A 17,482-nucleotide genomic window follows, 5' to 3' on the forward strand; every position below is an offset into this window, starting at 1 on the left:
CGTGGGGATCTGCAAAAGACGTGGAACAAGGCCTGAAGATCGAGATCCCTACATGCGTAACCGCTCAGAACTCTGTCCCACCGTCAGCCTGCATTCACGCGGCGTCGCTTGGGCTAGAACGACCGGAGAGTGGATGGCGCTTTTGCCGTTGTGCAGCTACTTTCAGATCTCAACAGCCGAGTCCTCAGCGTATTGTGTTACCTTCCTGAAGGGGCTTCCCCGCAGAAACTTCTCTTCCCGCGCGGCCCTCACCGTGGCTGTTACCTTATCTGCGGTCTAGATACCTGAGGCACCGTATGGAGAGCAATCCCGAGCGCCTGAGCCCCTGTAAATTTGACTACTGAAGACCCCCGTCAAGTTGACTGCCCGCCATTATGCAAATCCCCACCCGCTTTTAGGAAGCCTCCCTTTTATGATTCTTTTGCTTCATCCCTACTATACAGGGCAGTCATGGCTCGACTCCCCACGCGATTACAGACAATAATTCAACAGGAAAGATATACACCGGTCGTCGTAGCGCAGCGACTCCGATGAGATGATTGGGTAAACTCAGCTGCAGGGCAGAAACTGATTTCGGCTGCTCTTAGCCCATGATCATGCCCTTCATGCCAGCCAAGTCGCCCTCCTTGGCAGCAATCTCGAAATACCCATAGATGATTCTGAGCGTGGGTTAGTATCAAATACGGTTTCTCGAGTGTGGGATTTGACTTACGTGACGGCGAGGAGGGTTCCAGTGCCAGAGCCCAGCGCGCCCATGAGGTCGCTAGCGACCGAGAGGGCACCGATGCAAGCGCCACCGAAGGCAGCGGCCGTGGGGATAATGCGCTTGAGCTCCTTGTACATGCTCTGTTCACGGTGGCCAGCCATGACCAAACCCTGGTCCTTGAGCTGCTTGGCAACGTCGCGGGGGCTGGAACCGGAGACTTCAATCCACGTCTTGGAGAAGATGGCGCAGGCGGTGAGCATGTACGCGATGTAGACTGCAGTGTGGATGGGGTCCAGCAGCGCGTCCTTGAAGTTGAGAGGTGGCGACATGTAGTAGACCATGCCAGAGATGGCGGAGAGCTGCGACGAGCCGTCCTTGGCCTCCCACACACCGAAGAGGCGGACCAAGAGGTTCTCGGAGAAGCGCGAGTACAGCATCTGGCTAATCAGGAAAATATTGGACGAGAGCGCCGACTGCAGCATGATGGGCATGTTCGAGGTGTAGAAGAGGCGGACAGGGTAGGAGCCACGAGCACCGCGCTGACGCGACGACTTGACGGGGATCTCAACGCGGAAGCCCTGGAGGTAGATGACGGCGGCGAAAACGACGAGGGTGGCCAGGAGGTTCATAATGTTGGGCAGATTCTGGCGGTAGAAAGCCTCCTGAAGAGCCCTTTGCTTGTTGGGCCAGGTCATGAGGAGGTGGAACAGGGCAATGACGGCACCCTCGTACTCGGGGCCACGACCGGTGTTGATCGAGGTCGGGGAGAAAGCCTTCCACATGATGGACTCGCAGATGTTGGTGGCAATGAAGAGCGAGATACCACTGCCAAGCCCGTAGCCCTTCTGGAGAAGCTCATCGAGGAGAATGACGATCATGCCAGCAACGACCAGCTGCAAGATGAGCAGGAACACGATGCCAGCGCCGAGGTCACCGGGAGGGCCGTAAAGGCCGGTGAAGACGTAGACGGTGGCGGTGCCGACAGAGAGGATGAGGGCGAAGAGCTTCTGAGCCGTCTGGTACAGCTCACGATCCGACTTGAGCTCGAGGTTGACGTCGATCATGTGGGTACCAGCGAGGAGCTGAAACACCATGCCCGACGAGATGATGGGAGTGATACCCAGCTCCATCAGGGTTCCCCTGTTACTCGCCATCATCATGCGCAGCCAGTATAGCGGATCCGACGTGTCTGACGAGACAATGCCGTAGAGCGGCATTTGGCTCATGACCAGGAAGATGAGGAGCGTCAAGCCCGTCCACATCAACTTCTGGTTGAAGGGGATCTTCGTCTCGGGCTGCTGAACCTCGGGGAGGAACGGCACGAAGGGCTTGACGAGGTCGAGAAACCGTACTGCATTGCGGACGAGACAGTCAGCGCATCGTCGCAAAGGAGCAATTGGAAGACGGCGGCGCTCAGGAAGGGGAAGGAAGCGCGAGGTCCATGACGCGCCAGACACAACTTACGGGAACTCATGGTGGGCAATTGTGCAGCAAAACAAAACCAAGAACTAAATCATCCAGAAGAAGAGGACGGTGTCGATGTGAGCGACAACGACTCTGCAAAGGGAGAGTTGTTGTCGACGCGATGGGGTTGGAAAGGGGGAAGGAAGACGAGGCAGACGGAGAGCAGGCTCCTTTAAGATCTGGCTTCAACAAAGTTATTCTGTGATGTGTCCAATTTCGAAGAAAATGGGTCCACACGTGACCCCTTGGCGGCACCAGAACGAGGAGAAGCGCCCCGTGCAGCAGCTGCGGCTGGCTTTTGGCAGGGGTCTTGCTTCAGCGACGGGATGCCAAGCCGCCTTCTCCAATTCGATTCGATTCGCGCCGCGACCGACCCCGGGAACCCTTCAACATTCCCCAAATTTTTGGAAACTCGAAAATCGGGTCAAGCCGATGCCGTGCTGCTCCAACTGATGCTGATGGGCTTTCTGTCCCGCGTCTCCCGAGCCCTCCGAGTCATAGGCCCAGTATTCCAACCCGGCAGATCTGTTGTGAAAAAGATGCAGCCCTTGATCATCATCTATGGATCCACGGGCACCGGCAAGTCGGATGTAAGTGCTGCTTCCCTTGTCTCGGCAACCCGATTCGCTTGGCGTTGGGCTTGCTGACGAACCTCGAGCTCGCCGTCGAGCTGGCGACGAAGTTCAACGGCGAGGTAATCAACGCGGATGCGATGCAGATGTACAAAGGACTGCCCATCCTAACGAACAAGCTCACGCCCGAGGAGCAACGGGGGATTCCGCATCATCTGCTCGGCAGCATTCAGCTGCACGAGGAGCCCTGGGTCGTGACACGATTCAAGCGGGAGGCTACCAGGACAATATCCGAGATACGCGCGCGTGGAAAGCTTCCCATCGTAGTCGGCGGCACTTCGTACTATCTCGATGGCCTGCTCTTTAACGATAAACTGGTAGAGAGTGAAGACCAACAGTCGCCCGAAGGCTGGGTGTCGAATCGCGAGGAGCTCGCTGCGGAATATCCCGTACTCACGGGGCCCGCGGATGCCATGCTGAAGAAACTACGTGAAGTAGACCCTGTCATGGCAGATAGGTGGCATCCGAATGACATCCGCAAGATTCGAACGTCGCTAGAGATTTACTTTGCCACGGGGAGGAGAGCCTCCGACATCTACGCCGAGCAGCGAAGCAAGAGAGAGCTCAAGCGGAGGTCCCAAGACCCTGGTCAGGGGCAGAGTCTAGGCCAACTACTGCTCTTTTGGCTCTATGCACGGCGTGAGGCACTGAATGAGAGGCTTGACAAGCGAGTAGACAAAATGGTGGAAAATGGACTTCTTGGCGAGACAAGTGAGGTATATGATTACCTACAGAGGCGGCTAGCCTCGAATGAGACTGTCGACCGCTCAAAGGGCATCTGGCAGTCCATTGGCTTCCGCCAGTTTGAGCCGTATCTCCGCGCGTTGAGGGAGACGCCTGACAGTCCGGAGCTGGCTAAGCTTCAGCTTGCGGGAATTGAAGACACCAAGACAGCGACCCGCCAGTACGCTAGGTACCAGGTCCGTTGGATGACTTACAAAACCATTTCATCTCTCCAGGAAGAGAAGCTCCTGGATAGGCTCTACCTCCTCGACAGCTCGGACATCCAGCGATGGAGCGAAGAAGTCCTGGCAAAAGGCGTCGAGTTAACCCGACAATTCCTCAACGATGAAGAGCTTCCCCAAGCCGTCGATGTCTCTGAGACCGCGCTAGAGGTGTTGACCGACGCCATCCAGAGGAGTAACCGTCAGGATACACCGTGCCGCAAAACCTGCGATTTTTGTCAAAAAACATTCCTGACAGAAGAGTTGTGGCAAGGGCACATCGCAAGCAGGAAACACCTTAAGGTCGTCCGGGCGGTCAAGAAGAGGTCCCTTGTGCCAGCTCACGCTGTCTCATCGAGAGCTCTGGTGACAATCAACCCCATTTTGCCAGGAGACGCAGCACCGACGGCTCTTCTTCCATGAGCTTGCACCCTCCATAAATCGTGGTATCAATGCCAAGCAACGGCCGGATTATATACAGCAAATTACACCGCTCCCGCAGACCTCAGGGCAGGCTGATTTGATGCTTCACCCACTTCTCGAGGCCACCACGCGCAATGATCTCCTGCACATTGGGCGGCACCTCGCCGACCTTCTGACTCCAGGTCTTGCCGCCTTCACCCTCCGTGACAACAACTTTGCTGCGCCTCACATCCCAGACCAGCTTCCAGCCGGTGCGTCTCGTTAGCACCTTCTCGCCCTCCTTACCTCCGAACGTCTCCCGCAGCCGCTGCACCAGGCGCGGCACCTCGACGCCCATGAGGGCATTGTTGATGCTGTTGCGGCTGAAGATATTGCCGAAGCTGCCCGACACGACGAGCGGGATCTTCTTGGCAAGTATGGCGGTAGCAGCCTGCTCGCGCGAGCTGCCGCAGCCAAAGTTGAAGCCGGACACAAGAATGTCACCTGCCCGCGCAACCGAGCCAAACGACTTATCGTAATTCTCCATGCACACCTCGGCCATCTTCTCAACAGATATATTGTCCTGGTACGTGTACTTGCCTGGGTAGATGCCGTCGGTATTGATGTTGTCGGCATCGCAAAAGACAATCTCGCCCTCGATCTTCTCGGGGAAGCCAGGCAAAATCTCTGTCAGCGTCTCCTCGCCGCTCTCACCGGCGGACCCGGCAAGCTCGGCGGACTCGCCGAGCATCTCCTTCTCTGCGTCGGCAATCATGCCGTCAGCCTGTGAGATGATCTTGTCGAGAGCCTCTTCGATGCTCAGAGCTTTGTCTTGGGCATGGTCTCCATTACCCTCGCCGATAATGACCTTCTCCACACCCTCCGGCTTTTGATACCAGCCAGGGCCAGCAATCTTGCCATGCAGGGCGCTGGCTGCAACGACTTCGGGACTGGCGAGGTAGGCCTTCGCCTCCGTCGAGCCCATACGCCCCTTGAAGTTGCGGTTGCTTGCGCTAATGCCAACCTCGCCGGCCTCGAGAAGACCTCGGCCGAGGCCAATACATGGACCGCAGCCCGATGGAAGAGCGTCGGCCCCAGCATCGAGCAGGACTTGCCAGTCTCCAGCCTCTTCCGCCGCCTGCTGCTCGCGGAGAGACGCAGCCGCGATATAGAACTTCACACCGTCCGCTACCTTTGGGATGACGCCATCCTTGGCAGCGTCCTTGAAGACCTTTGCCGCCGCAGCAATGTCTGAAGCACGCGAGTTGGTGCAGGAGACGAGATAAGCCTTGTCAACCTTGATATTTTGAGGCTCGAGGTCCTTGAGCGGGGTGGCGATTTTGACCGAGTTGGGTCCGGCAACGAAGGGCGACAATGTTGATAGGTTTAGATATAGTGACTTGGCATAAGTCGCACCCGGGTCTGCAGCTAAAGGGTTGTTGATCAATTCATCAATCTTAGCGTGTGTGAAGTTCCCCCGTGCGGCGAATTCCAGGTTTAGCATTGCGGAAGTGGTCGCCCTTGCTCTAAGCCAAGACTGTAATACCGTATCAATCGGGAACAGTCCGCTGAGGGCTCCCCACTCAGTCGTCATGTTGGCGATAGCGAGACGATCATCGATGGGTATGCTGCGCATGGTCTGTTCGGAGCCGGTGAATTCAATGGCATGGTTAAGGACCTCATCATTGTTGAACAAGCCGCACAGAGCGACGATCACGTCTTTACCGGTGACCCCTGGAGGCAGGACGCCGGTAAAGGTCACCTTAGCGATGGGCGGAACCTGCCACCAAGTCCGGCCGGTTGCCCAGATGCTGGCAGCATCTGTCCGCACCACGGGCGTTCCTAGCGCGCCAATGCCACCATACATGTTGGAGTGTGAGTCGGAAGCGACGGTGACGGTACCGGGCCAGGCATGGCCCTCTTCGACCATGATTTGATGCCCGATCCCACGTCCCGCACCATAGAACCTGACCCCGTGCTTCTTGGCAAACTCTTCAATTTGGCGGTACTTCTTGAGGTTGGTCTCGCTCTTGTTCTGCACATCATGATCCAGAGTCATGATGATCTGCTTGTTGTTGTAGATCTTTGAGGCGCCAATCGACATGAACTTCAGGGCCACCGGCCATGAGTTGTCGTGTGTCATGCAGAGTGGCGCGATAGTAACGTAATCGCCGGCTTTGACCTTCTTGCCCGGCGCGAGGCCGACCGAGTATCGCTGGACGATCTTCTCCGTCAGCGTCTGCGGCGTCTGCGGCGCACTCTTCAGGGACGAGAGGAATTGCGCGGAGGCTTCGTTCTCGAGCTGTGTATGGAACGCATCTTGGCGGAGGCGTAGTGTTGTCGTGAAGGGTGCAATGGGTACCCGTCGGGCTGCGATCCTCGGAGTCCTCGCGGCGAGGAGGGCCTGGCGCCCACCCCTGCTGGCAGCCAACGCCAGGCTTCTTCTCTACCAATTCGACCGGTAAGTATGACACAGAAAGCCAAGATATCCCGAAAACATACCACAGGTGTGATCATGATCGTGATGCGCGGGAAAGTATCATCCCAACAACCTGGAGGGTCATTAAAGATGCGCGATCGGAGCAGACTATTTGTTGCAAATATCCCCAAAATGCGACTGGAGACTGGTCTGGCAGTAAAATTTTAGTGGGGTCGAAGTTGTGACGCTGCCGTTCACCGCCTTTCGGAACCGGCACACGTACCCCGGGCATTGGTTTGTGCGTACACTTAATTCCTTCGGCAGGTACACCATACAGTATTGTATATACGATACGTACCTGCTAACTACCCAACCTAAGATGAAACTGGAGACTCGGACTTCTTTACCGACCGTTTTTTGGGGCTACAGTATTTCCAGGATCCAAACTGCTTCCGGTCCTCATGGATCAGCTTTCAAAAGGTCGGCCGAGGCCCTCTTTGCTTGCCTTTACACTGTCGGGTTTGGCCCAGCAAACATCTCGAAAGCCGCAGCCTGCGGGGCCAGAGCGAGGATCCGCTTTCGAAGTCCGGCCAGCGTCCAGACGCCATTAGTCTCCGAACCTAATGCCGCTGTCCTGAACAGCGGGGCGTCATATCCTCACTCATGAATCATCGGTGAGCCATAACATACAACAACTGTATATTGCATCCTCTATGGTCGTCCCTGGCCGAAAAAGCCACATCGAGGATTCTACCCTTGGTTGTGGGAAGACCCAGTCCTGCTGAGTCAGCAGCTGCGGAACGATCTCCTCACCGAAATCCGAGTCAAACTGCTGAATGTTCCCGAAAAAGAGGGCACACTGCCCAGCATATTACGTACCACAGAAGGCATCAGACCGGTGCTGAAGCCTAAAATTCCACGTTATCTAGGCTGAAAATCCCCACAACTGGAAGCTGGGTCTCTGCCTATCAGTCCCTGAAAGTCTAAAGCTCGGTTTCGCTTTCACCCGGTTCCGACTACGACAGCCAGTTTTGAACTCGAATGTGAGGCTCGCACAACGTCCATCACTTCGGATTCGCCGGCGGGCATCAAAATACAATACAGGGTTTACGGAGCATCCAGTGCCCAAGGTACCACACCTGAGTCTTCTCGCGGCTCGTCGCAAATCCTCGAGCACGGACGGGCTGCAATCCAGTTGCAATCGTCAGCCTGGCGCCTCCCAACGACCCCCACCATTACCAGGCCTTGTCTGTCATCGCCACTGGCCCCTCGATGTAATCGAGGCTTCACCAGCAACTCGAGCGTCGCCCGGGGACGGCGTCATGTGCGATTAGTTCGACTTTTTTTTCTGTCGTATATCCAGCCGCCATAATGGCATCCACATCTACCCCCGATTCACATGCGTCAGCCCCCATGCCAAACGTTTCGGTCGTGTCCAGCAAACCTACGCGAATCCTTGCCTGCGTTCTCTGTCAACACAGAAAGATCAAATGTGACAGGAATTTCCCATGCGCTAATTGTATTAAAGTAAGAGAGAGCAAGAGAGACAGAGCGCTCCTGGTTTTATCCGGCGTCTTTGCTGACCCCTTGAAGGCAAACGTCAAGTGCACGCCGAGCACGCCGGCCCCTGCTCGCAAACGCAGGCGGCCCAACCAGGACCTCCAGGAGAGGCTGGCCAGGTGTGAAGAACTCCTAAAGGAGTATGCAACCGAGAAGCCGCCAGAGGGCGCAACACCGCGCCCTCCTCAGACGCCTTCGCAAGACGACCTGGCCCTGAAGTGGCAGCCGACAGGAAAACTCGTCAAACAAGATGGAACCGTACGCTTCATAGACAGTCCTTTGCTGTCCACCGTTTACGAAGAGGTTTGTACCAACCTGGTGCACGTTGGCCTCGAAGTCCGCTCACAGCCAAAACCTGGCAGCTCCGAGCCATGAGGGAGATCGTCGACACCGATGGCGCCGACGACTACAGTCCGGAGACCACGAGCCCCGACGACAACTCCGACTTACTTCTCGGTGGTGACACCCCCATGGCAAAAGTCGAGAGCCTCTGGCCCGACCCGGTCCATGTCTTCCATCTTTGGCAGAAGTATCTGGACAGGGTAAACCCGCTGACCAAGATTATCCACGTCCCGTCACTGCAGCCCCACGTTGCCGAGGCTGCCAGCCACTCTCACAACATCCCAAAGAATATCGAGGCACTCTTGTTCTCCATCTTTGTCATGGCCGTCATCTCTCTTACGCCAGACGAGTGCAGGGAGCTGCTGGGGCAGTCGAGGGAAGAAGCACTCGAGAGGTTTTCTTTAGGAGTCAAACAGAGCCTTCGCGGAATGAACTTCCTCAAGCACCACGACCTGACTACTCTTCAAGCCCTAGTCATCTATTTGGTACGGATACGACCTAGGACCGCGACCTGGTCATCGCTCGCTAACCCGTGTCGCAGATTTCCCTCCAGGGCCGATACAACCGGCATGCCGTATGGATTTTGAATGGTGTCGCCCTTCGCATCGCGCAAAAGATGGGGTTGCACCGCGACGGTGAGAACCTAGGTCTGACGCCTTTTGAGTCGGAGATGCGGAGGCGGCTCTGGTGGCAAATCATCCTGACGGACTCTAAATACGCCCTTTTCTCCGGCCTAAGCCATACCGTGCTTCCCAGGGACTTTGATACGAAGCGACCCAGAAACGTCAACGACGCAGATATCTTCCCCTCAGCGACGGAACCGTTCCAGGACCGCGATGGCCCCACCGAGATGATCTTCTGTCTCCTTAACTACAGGGTTGCGAGGTATTTCATCGAGAGCCCTGGCTTCGAGACCATGATTATGATACAAGAGGGCGATTCGGCTGAGGGCAACAGCGGCCCGACCGAAGAGCAGCTGACGGTATATCGGCGGGGTTTCGAGCAGCTGGGCAAAGACCTCCTAGAAATGCTCGACAAGTACTGCGATCCGACGGCAGGACCCGTGCACGAGATGGCCGTAAGAATGAGGCGAAACATCCTCGACATGATCACTGAAATCATCACGCCTCCCAAATTGTCACCCGAGTGGGGAGGGGAGGTTCGCTCGGCCAAGGACAACACGTTCAAGGTCGCCATCGGGTCGCTTGAGCAGAACGAGAACCAGTACATGTCGGCAAAGGACAAGGGCTTTGCTTGGTTCACGCTCCTGCACTTCCAGCTGGACATTTTCATGTACTTGGCCGTCCAGCTGTGCCATCGCACCGAAGGCAAGCTCGTCGAGCGAGCATGGAGGCAGGTCGATGCGGTGTACTCGTCTCACCCAGAGTTGTTTGACGTGACCAACAAGACGCACGCCATGCTCGCCGTCTACATCCTCAAGGCGTGGAGAAAGAGGGAGCAGGTCATTTTTGACCGCACCGGGCAGGCTCCCGAAACACCCTTCTACGTCGAGAAGCTACGGGTATGCATGCCGAATGACGACTACAAAACGGAGCCGACGCCTCCGAATCCGTACACACCAGTGAGCTTAACAGGGATGCAAGCTCACCCTAATGTTTCCGATGGCACACTCGATCAATTTCTGGGCTATTACGATGGCTCTGGGGTCGACTGGGATATGTTTGACAGTCCATCCGTGGAGGGCGGCCACGGAGTGCCATTCGCAGCATTCGGAATGGGGCCCGCGGGCGGATGGTGAAGACTTAGGAAGCGGCGCTTCAATGATGAGTCACGGAGTGTGGAAGCACGACGGAAGCCAACGGCTGGAAGAAGTTGATTTCACTTGTCGGCGTGATACCCCCTCCTCAATCAAGACCGCATCCCCAATATCTTTGACGACTTACGACCTGGTATTTTTTTTTCTATCTTTTTTTTTTCTCCCTGGGAGGCTAGTGTATTAGTAGCGAGGGTGGGATTCTCCCAAATAGACCGGTTGGGTAGTTGACATGCGCGGGTTGCGTCCAATTTTCGGCCTACTAGAATCGTCGTCCAAAATTATAGCTATGTTGAACCTTCGTCTTGCAGTACCATACCTGGTTATTATATACCCAGAAGGGCATTGTCTTCTTCCTCACTTTCGTTGTTCCTCGTTCTTGTCGTCATCCAGGATGGTGGTTGCGGTCTTGTGTAGGAAGACAAGTCTCGAACACCACAAAGTAACGTGCGATGACGGCGATATAGTGACGCAAGGAGATAGGATTGAGAGAAGGGGCTGTGAGAGCTACGTGCTGGATTCTCTGCCCTGAGTGATTCACTGTATTGTGACGCCCCGCAAGCACCGGTCGAGATGCAGCCGAAGCAAAGCCTTGTGTGATAGATGCACTGAGCCGACTTTGGGAATACTACTATACTCAATCTTCGGACGAGCCTGATTGCAAGTTATCATTACCTCGCAGTCAAGCAGTGAGGCTAGACTAGCAAGAAGCAGACCTATTGGGAATACCGATTGGATTATAGAGCCCGGTTCCGAGGGGTAATTAATACTAAAATATAATACAAAAAAACGAAGGCGAGATGTTGTAACGTAGTATGAAAACAAAGCTCTGTTGATTCGTTGGGTTCTTGTGTCAACATTCTTGGTGTTGGCTGCCAACTGATGAGGGCGTCCGTCCCGCGGCCCCGCCACGGTGCTCTGCGCCCCACCATGAGGCTGCTCTCACCAAGGCAATTCCGTTCCCGGATTATACCCATCTCACAAGACCATCAAGGCATACAAAATGAGCTCCGAGAAACCCAAGACGGACATCTCAAACCCCCGGCGAATCCTCGCCGTCTCTCTCGTCGACTCTGCTCAGCACCTAAGCGACGTCATCAAAGGTATGCCAAACGTCTCACCCACCCCGTCAATTCTCAACCCCCAAAGCATCTCACGTTCACTCTCTCCTTATTCACAACAAACCTACCCCTACCTGATTTCCGCTTGCCCAACATCTCCACCTTCACACAAACCCCCTTTCCGCAATACATCCATCCATCCTAAATCTTCTTACTTATTCAAATTGTTAAAAAACCAAAAAAACAAAACCACAGACCTCACAGGCACCGCCCCTTCGCAACCATCGGACCCGCTCGACGCCCTCGCGGGGACGACCCACCCGCTGGCCCTGCGCACGGCCTACTACACGGCCACGGTGCCCGTGTGGCTCGACCTGGTCGCGTCGCCGGCCGAGTGGGCCGCCACGTTCCTGTCGGCCGAGGCGAGGGAGGTGCTGGCCGTCCTGGGCGGGGTGGTGGTCGTCTTCCCGCTGGTATCGGCGGCGGCGTCCTCCCCCGTCCCCCGCTCGTCTCCTCCGCGCAGCGGTCGGCAAGCGGCGAGGGAGTTGGTGGAGCACGTCGGGCGGGTGGTGAAGGAGGGGCTGGGAGGGTGGGAGTGGGATGGGGTGAGTTTGGCTGTCGGGGTGGGGGTTGGTGCTGGCGATGATGACAATGGTGATGATGATGGGGGTGGGGGGGAAGAGATGGATGAGTGGGAGGATTGGTGCGCCGAGTGGGGGATGGAGTTTGTCTATCTCTCTCCTAAGGGCAGGAGTCGGGAGGCTGATGTGCTGAGGAACGAGTTCGGGGAGAAAATGGGGCTGGCGAGGATCCGGGAGGCGTTGGAGGCGAATGATTGGTCTGGTGGTGGCGGCGGTGGTGGTGTTGATGGTGCCCTTGGGGATGATGATGATGGCGAGGAAGAGGAACAAGGGGCCGTAAAAGGGAAAGAGAAGCAGAAAAAAGAGGAGGGTGAGGAGGATTACGAGTTCGACCCCGAGAGTCTTGACTTCGGGTTTGATCGGGAGGACTTTGTGGGGTTGAAGAAAGCCATCTGGGCTGGCGGGTCAGGAGGCACTGGGGAGGGTTCCAAGGATGACGACGAGGAAAAATTAGACGAGGAGGAGGTCCGGAAACTGGAGCGCATGATGCTGAAACTACAAGCGGTGAGGGATGCGAGCACCGGCTTGCCTGAAGAGCAGCGGAAGAGGATGGCGAAGCAGGCGGTTGGGGAGGTCATGAAAGAGCTGTGATGGCCGGGTTGTGTCGGTTGGCTTGTTTGGGCTTCAAAGACCTCGCATCAAAGTCCTGAGTTGAGAAGCGATCGGCAGTGGGAATGCGAGTACAGCGCAGTTGGCCTCGTCACCGGGAACAGACGGTAACCATGTTCCCAGCTGAAACACAATGTGAACCGTGTCTGTTGTATTTGCACCACAATGGGCAAACTTCTACCCCCGATTCCGGCTCCGCATACGGAAATGGGGTGGCCCTAAGATGCCTCGGGTCACTAACCCATCACGCGCCTTAGCCTGCCGAAGGGTTCTGGTACTGTACATGCCCGGTCGAACGGGGAGCATATCGCTGGGCTCGTCATCAGAAGCACAGGGCAGAAGCACAAGGCAGACAATTCGTCTTCAGGGATCTTTCAAACGCAACACTGCCGGGATGGCCCCTGGCAGAAGACATTTACACTTACACAGTACAAGTCGTTTCGGGACAGACACCGAGATCTCGGCTGACCTGCCGATGCAATCTTTTCAACTTGCGACAGCCAAGTTGCTGCTGCTTGGATTCTGTCGCCGGAGATCCCAGCTTTAACCGAGCGTCTGTGCCCGGACAAGATCGCATTCCCAAAATATCTCGATCCCGTCTGATGCATGAAGCCACGACACATCCACGGGTGGTCGATCATTGCATCGTAGTTGGAGCCAAGAAGCGGGTAAAAGGGGGATTCCACGGGCAACGGCAGAGGAGACGGAAGACCGGGGTAGCACCTCGGGGCCGGTACCCTATTGGAAAGAAAATGTCGGGGCAGTCAGGCGCGTCCCGGATCGCCAGACAACTTCATCTTTTGGAACAGAAGACGAAGGTTAGCAAAGATCAGACGAAGCTTGGGCGGGTGATTGCCCGACCACGGCGATCGGCTGTTACAGATTGATAAGGGGATGGGATTATGGAACGGTTGAGTTGCTTCCAAGCTACGTTCCATAATGGAGGGCTGCGGGGACAGATACTAAACAAGCGGGGTGGTCTGGTATGGCACGTCGGCAGCAGCGAGATTCGCTGTTTGTTTTGGCCGTTACAGCATTCTAAGCCCGACGCGGGTGTTGGGTGTTGCATGAAGTGGCGTGGCTGTCTCGCTGAGTCGGAGAGTTGTTGTTGTCAGATCCGGGGTGCTGGTCATAACCGGCACTCTTATCAACAGGGGCCCCCGGAGCAAGCCCTAAAAGGCAGCTGAGAACTGGTCCAGAGCTGCCGACGGATGGATTCTCGATTAGTGCAACCCAGTCGAGGCGTGAGCCTTCCGCTGTGACTCTCGATTTGGCAGTACGGTCCCTCGACCACGGATGCCGGATTTGACCTGTTGTCTTGAACATGCCGCGGGATGCAATGTGAGGATTGGTCTAGCTGGGCCGGGCACTGCCCATTGTAGACGAGGCATGATCGCCATCGGGTTGAACTTTAGGGGGGACGGCTTCACCGTGGGCCAGTTATGGTGGTTCTCTGTCAACAAGGGTGCAGGGTGCCGACGTTCCATTTCGAGCCCGTTATCCCCGTGACACAGTCGGGTTCGGAGCTGGGCCGGAAGTCGAGCGGAGTTGAGCGGCATTTCAGTTGTTCCTGGGCTCCAATCACGGCGCCGGCCGCGGTGCCTGTCGCATGTCAGGGCTGAAGAGGACGCCACATCCTGCGCCATAACAAGTCTTGGGTGGTCGATTGGCATTCGGCGATTCCACCCTTCACGACCTCCACAGCGAATCCGCACTCGCAGAACGGCTTCCGGGAGACCATCAAAACCACATGCCCGTCCCGCCATTACGTGCTTCCTTTGTCGTCTCGTGGCCGCCGCACGGGAGCGCCTCGGGACTTTCACTCGGCGTCCGCCCAATTCTGTTACAGGCTCAGGTTACGCCCTCCCGCCTGGACGTACATATGTTGCATGAACAGCGGGGCTGTTTCAACCAATCAGTCTACCTCTAGCCCGGCTTCTGCTTTCAGCGCATGAACAAGTACGGCAGCCTCGCGTCGTCCAACAAGTGCGAGGCGCGTCGGGCGCGTTGGATCTATGGCGGTTCTGGATTCCACCTCTGCACTGGGGCACCGTCACGAGTCAACCATTCCAAGACCCAGGGATACCGCTGGGAAAGGAAACTTGGGTACCATTTGCCAGCCCCACTAGAGTACAAATAGTGTTGAGCTATGCGGGAAGATCACGGAAAGAGTTGAGATGGGGAAAAGCCAAGTTCGAAACTCGCCAAATCCTCGTGGAAGTGATTGACGAAGTCGCTGCCGAAATCGTCTACCGTGCCAAGCGAAGCCAAATGGCCTGGAGCCTTGACCGAGGAAAGGGGGAACCTGCTTTCTGAACGGGGTGCTCTAAAAATGGTGCCAGGATCGGTGTTGCACATTACCAGCATCAGGGCACAAGATCGAGAAGGGGGGGAGGGGGGGGGAGAGGGAAAAAAAAAAAAAAAAAAAAAAAAAACCAGAGGAAAAAGGTACCGACACAACACAGGTGCTAACCCCGGTTTGGAGGTGTGGCAAGCAAGGGTTCGGGCCAATCGCGTGACACCTAGGTACATGTACAATTCGCAAGGAGACGTTCCTGCAGGTCCCTCCCAGAATCTCGCGCAGCCTGCCTTCTCAGGGGTAAAGTGGGGCGTATGGCCCGAATGCACACCAACATACACCACTTTACCCCGTCGGGGCCAGGGAAGAAGAGAGAGGGTGGTGCAACAGTGCTCACGACACGGTGAAGCGTACTAACCATCAGAACAAAATGTAGCATCTGCGTTGGCTCACCTTAGATCCTGAATATACAGCAAGTGGCGAAACCCGACGTTGGATTCCCTTGGTATCAATATTCTCTGCCGCACGTCTCGCGCTTTCAAGACCGGACGATGACAGATGGCACACTGTGGTCAGCTGGGCAGCAACGGCAGCTCGGACGTCGGTGACATGACCAACGCCAGGAATCCCGCCATGACTCCAAAAGGATTCGCACAAGATAGTTCCCAAAAGGGGCGGTTTGTCGGCTTGCTGCAGGGGACGCTCCTCAGCGCTCCACGGATGCGCGGCGCCGGTGAGCCACAGGAACTAACGCAGGAACACAGCCAGGCACACAGTATTCCGTACGTCGCCGGCTGCCCCCGGCATGGATGTCGTGTATGTACCGCGCCGCCGCAGGAACAGAATATGTGCCACTGAATCGTGGCGATGTTTTGCGAAAGGGACAAGAACACAGATACTGCGCGTGTGTCTCCGGATCGGCAACTGACAGGCTTGCCTAGAGAGCGCGACCCGCCCGCGCCTGATGAACGTACTCGGCGTCTATGCCTCGCTGAGGCCACAGCGCCGATGGCGAGGATTGTCCACGTGTGGAATATGAGCCAAGACTTTTTGTATCGAGGGTCGAGCCGTCGCCGAAACGGAATACATACTGTGTAACGAGGTCTGGTTTCAACCTTGGCGCCAATCCCCTTTCCCGCCCCCATGAGAGCGGACAAGCAGAGCATCGGGGTTCAGATATCGGACGAGCGCAGCTGGGGGCCGTGAACTGTAAAGAGCCCGGCTAGTCCCGAGAATTCGGTTGTCATTTTATGCTAGTGTGTTATCATGATGGCCGACCGGATGCAACAAGAATGCGCCGCGAGGAACCATGGAATCTGACCACCACCTACCACAAGTAGGCCCGGCCAGCCTGTGGCACCTCTTAAGGGGCCAGCGGGTTTTGACCCACAGGAATGTTGCAGCTAGCAGAAAGGGTCGAAGAACCCGACTCGTGCTGCCGGGATGCGGAAATGTCTAGGACCTTGTATCCATCAAGAGGCTGTGCAGAATTGTGTTTCCGGTGATGGGATGGACGGGCATCCGGGGCAGAGGAGCGAGAGCAACAGCGCCCAAGTCTCCTACAGTCTTCAAGATGCTGGTCGTGACGGCGATGTGTGTGTGCAGTATATGTTGATTTACATAGTGCCGGGGACTACCAAATGTCTCCGATCAGACGCTGGTGATTGATAAACTGGTTACTGCTTACTTCCAGGTGTTCATGCATCCAGGCATCGGCACCTGAGCGGAAAGACTGACGGTAAATAACGTTAACTGCACGGGCCACAGCCCCTGTCCTCGGCACAAACCCACCAGGGGATTTAGCGCGTTTTCGTCCAATTCATGCAGCATGGCCGAAATCCCGTAGCCGCGAGAGAAGCGGAGAAGCTTCAGGTTGCTGCCCTGGTTTGCTTACCCCAGGTAGGTCTTTGTTGTCTCACTGTTCTGGGATGATGGTAACGTCAGATCCCAGTCTGACAAGCTATCGAGGACGGCTTTCCTGTACGATGTGCGGTGCACCGAGCGAGCCAGGCTGTTCAGTCGGGAACGGCTGAAGGATGACCGGAAAGCCCCGGCGGTTCGTTGGATCCCATTCCTACCGGCTCCTATTCAAAATGGGTCACGTCTCCCAATGCAAGTCGACAAGGTCGAGAGGCTTCTCGCCCTTGCTTCAGGTGGGCGTCGAGACACGCGCAGCCCACCGCAGCCCACCGCAGCTACCACAACGAAGACACCAGGCTCATTCGAGGCACGGCCCGCTGCACTGTGCTCCTGCGAGGCGGCGCTTGTCATTCGCTGTCCTCTCTTCGGACCCAGCAGACGGTTTTGCAGGAGGCGCTTGACGGGGAGGACCCGCCGAGACCCGCCCAGTGTGGGAGGTGCCAACCCAGGCCCGCAGTTCCCGGCTTCCTTGCTCGTTTTGCTTTTTCTCTCTTGAACCCCCCCCATGTCCCCGTTACCCTCTTTTCCCCCCAGTCTCTCTTTTCGTCCACCTCGATCGCCTCACAACGTTGTCCGCCCTGTCCTTTCCCCTTCTCTCTCCCCACTTCTGCTTTCGCTTTTTCTCACCACAGTCACTCCCTTGAACTAGCTATTCACTCTCTTCAAACAAAAAAACCACGGAATCCGTTCATTCTTTCCGGATTCTTCT

The 17,482-nt window shown here is 56.3% G+C and overlaps 5 protein-coding genes across 5 annotated transcripts; 3 read left to right on the forward strand and 2 right to left on the reverse strand.

Moving 5' to 3' along the window:
- Nucleotides 1-583: 583 nt before the first annotated feature.
- Nucleotides 584-2,180, reverse strand: SEC61 (translocon subunit; the record flags this gene model as incomplete). Its single annotated transcript, XM_071060065.1, has 3 exons — nt 584-659; nt 713-2,057; nt 2,171-2,180. The coding sequence occupies 3 exons, from the start codon at nt 2,178-2,180 to the stop codon at nt 584-586; spliced, it is 1,431 nt and encodes a 476-aa protein (XP_070916166.1).
- A 316-nt stretch (nt 2,181-2,496) lies between these two features.
- tit1 (tRNA dimethylallyltransferase, mitochondrial) lies at nt 2,497-4,169 on the forward strand (the record flags this gene model as incomplete). The annotated part of the gene is made up of 2 exons (XM_071060066.1): nt 2,497-2,760; nt 2,829-4,169. 2 exons carry the CDS (start codon nt 2,497-2,499, stop codon nt 4,167-4,169), a joined length of 1,605 nt encoding a protein of 534 aa, XP_070916167.1.
- Nucleotides 4,170-4,251: 82 nt separating this feature from the next.
- LYS4 (mitochondrial Homoaconitase) lies at nt 4,252-6,665 on the reverse strand (the record flags this gene model as incomplete). The annotated part of the gene is made up of 2 exons (XM_071060067.1): nt 4,252-6,594; nt 6,651-6,665. 2 exons carry the CDS (start codon nt 6,663-6,665, stop codon nt 4,252-4,254), a joined length of 2,358 nt encoding a protein of 785 aa, XP_070916168.1.
- A 1,273-nt stretch (nt 6,666-7,938) lies between these two features.
- On the forward strand, nt 7,939-10,228 carry MFIFM68171_04648 (uncharacterized protein; the record flags this gene model as incomplete). Its single annotated transcript, XM_071060068.1, has 4 exons — nt 7,939-8,094; nt 8,161-8,430; nt 8,490-8,954; nt 9,011-10,228. The coding sequence occupies 4 exons, from the start codon at nt 7,939-7,941 to the stop codon at nt 10,226-10,228; spliced, it is 2,109 nt and encodes a 702-aa protein (XP_070916169.1).
- A 1,018-nt stretch (nt 10,229-11,246) lies between these two features.
- On the forward strand, nt 11,247-12,536 carry MFIFM68171_04649 (uncharacterized protein; the record flags this gene model as incomplete). Its single annotated transcript, XM_071060069.1, has 2 exons — nt 11,247-11,346; nt 11,560-12,536. The coding sequence occupies 2 exons, from the start codon at nt 11,247-11,249 to the stop codon at nt 12,534-12,536; spliced, it is 1,077 nt and encodes a 358-aa protein (XP_070916170.1).
- Between the last annotated feature and the right edge of the window lie 4,946 nt (nt 12,537-17,482).

Source organism: Madurella fahalii (genome assembly GCF_045866475.1).
Source record: "Madurella fahalii IFM 68171 DNA, scaffold_2, whole genome shotgun sequence".
Classification (NCBI taxonomy): domain Eukaryota; kingdom Fungi; phylum Ascomycota; class Sordariomycetes; order Sordariales; genus Madurella; species Madurella fahalii.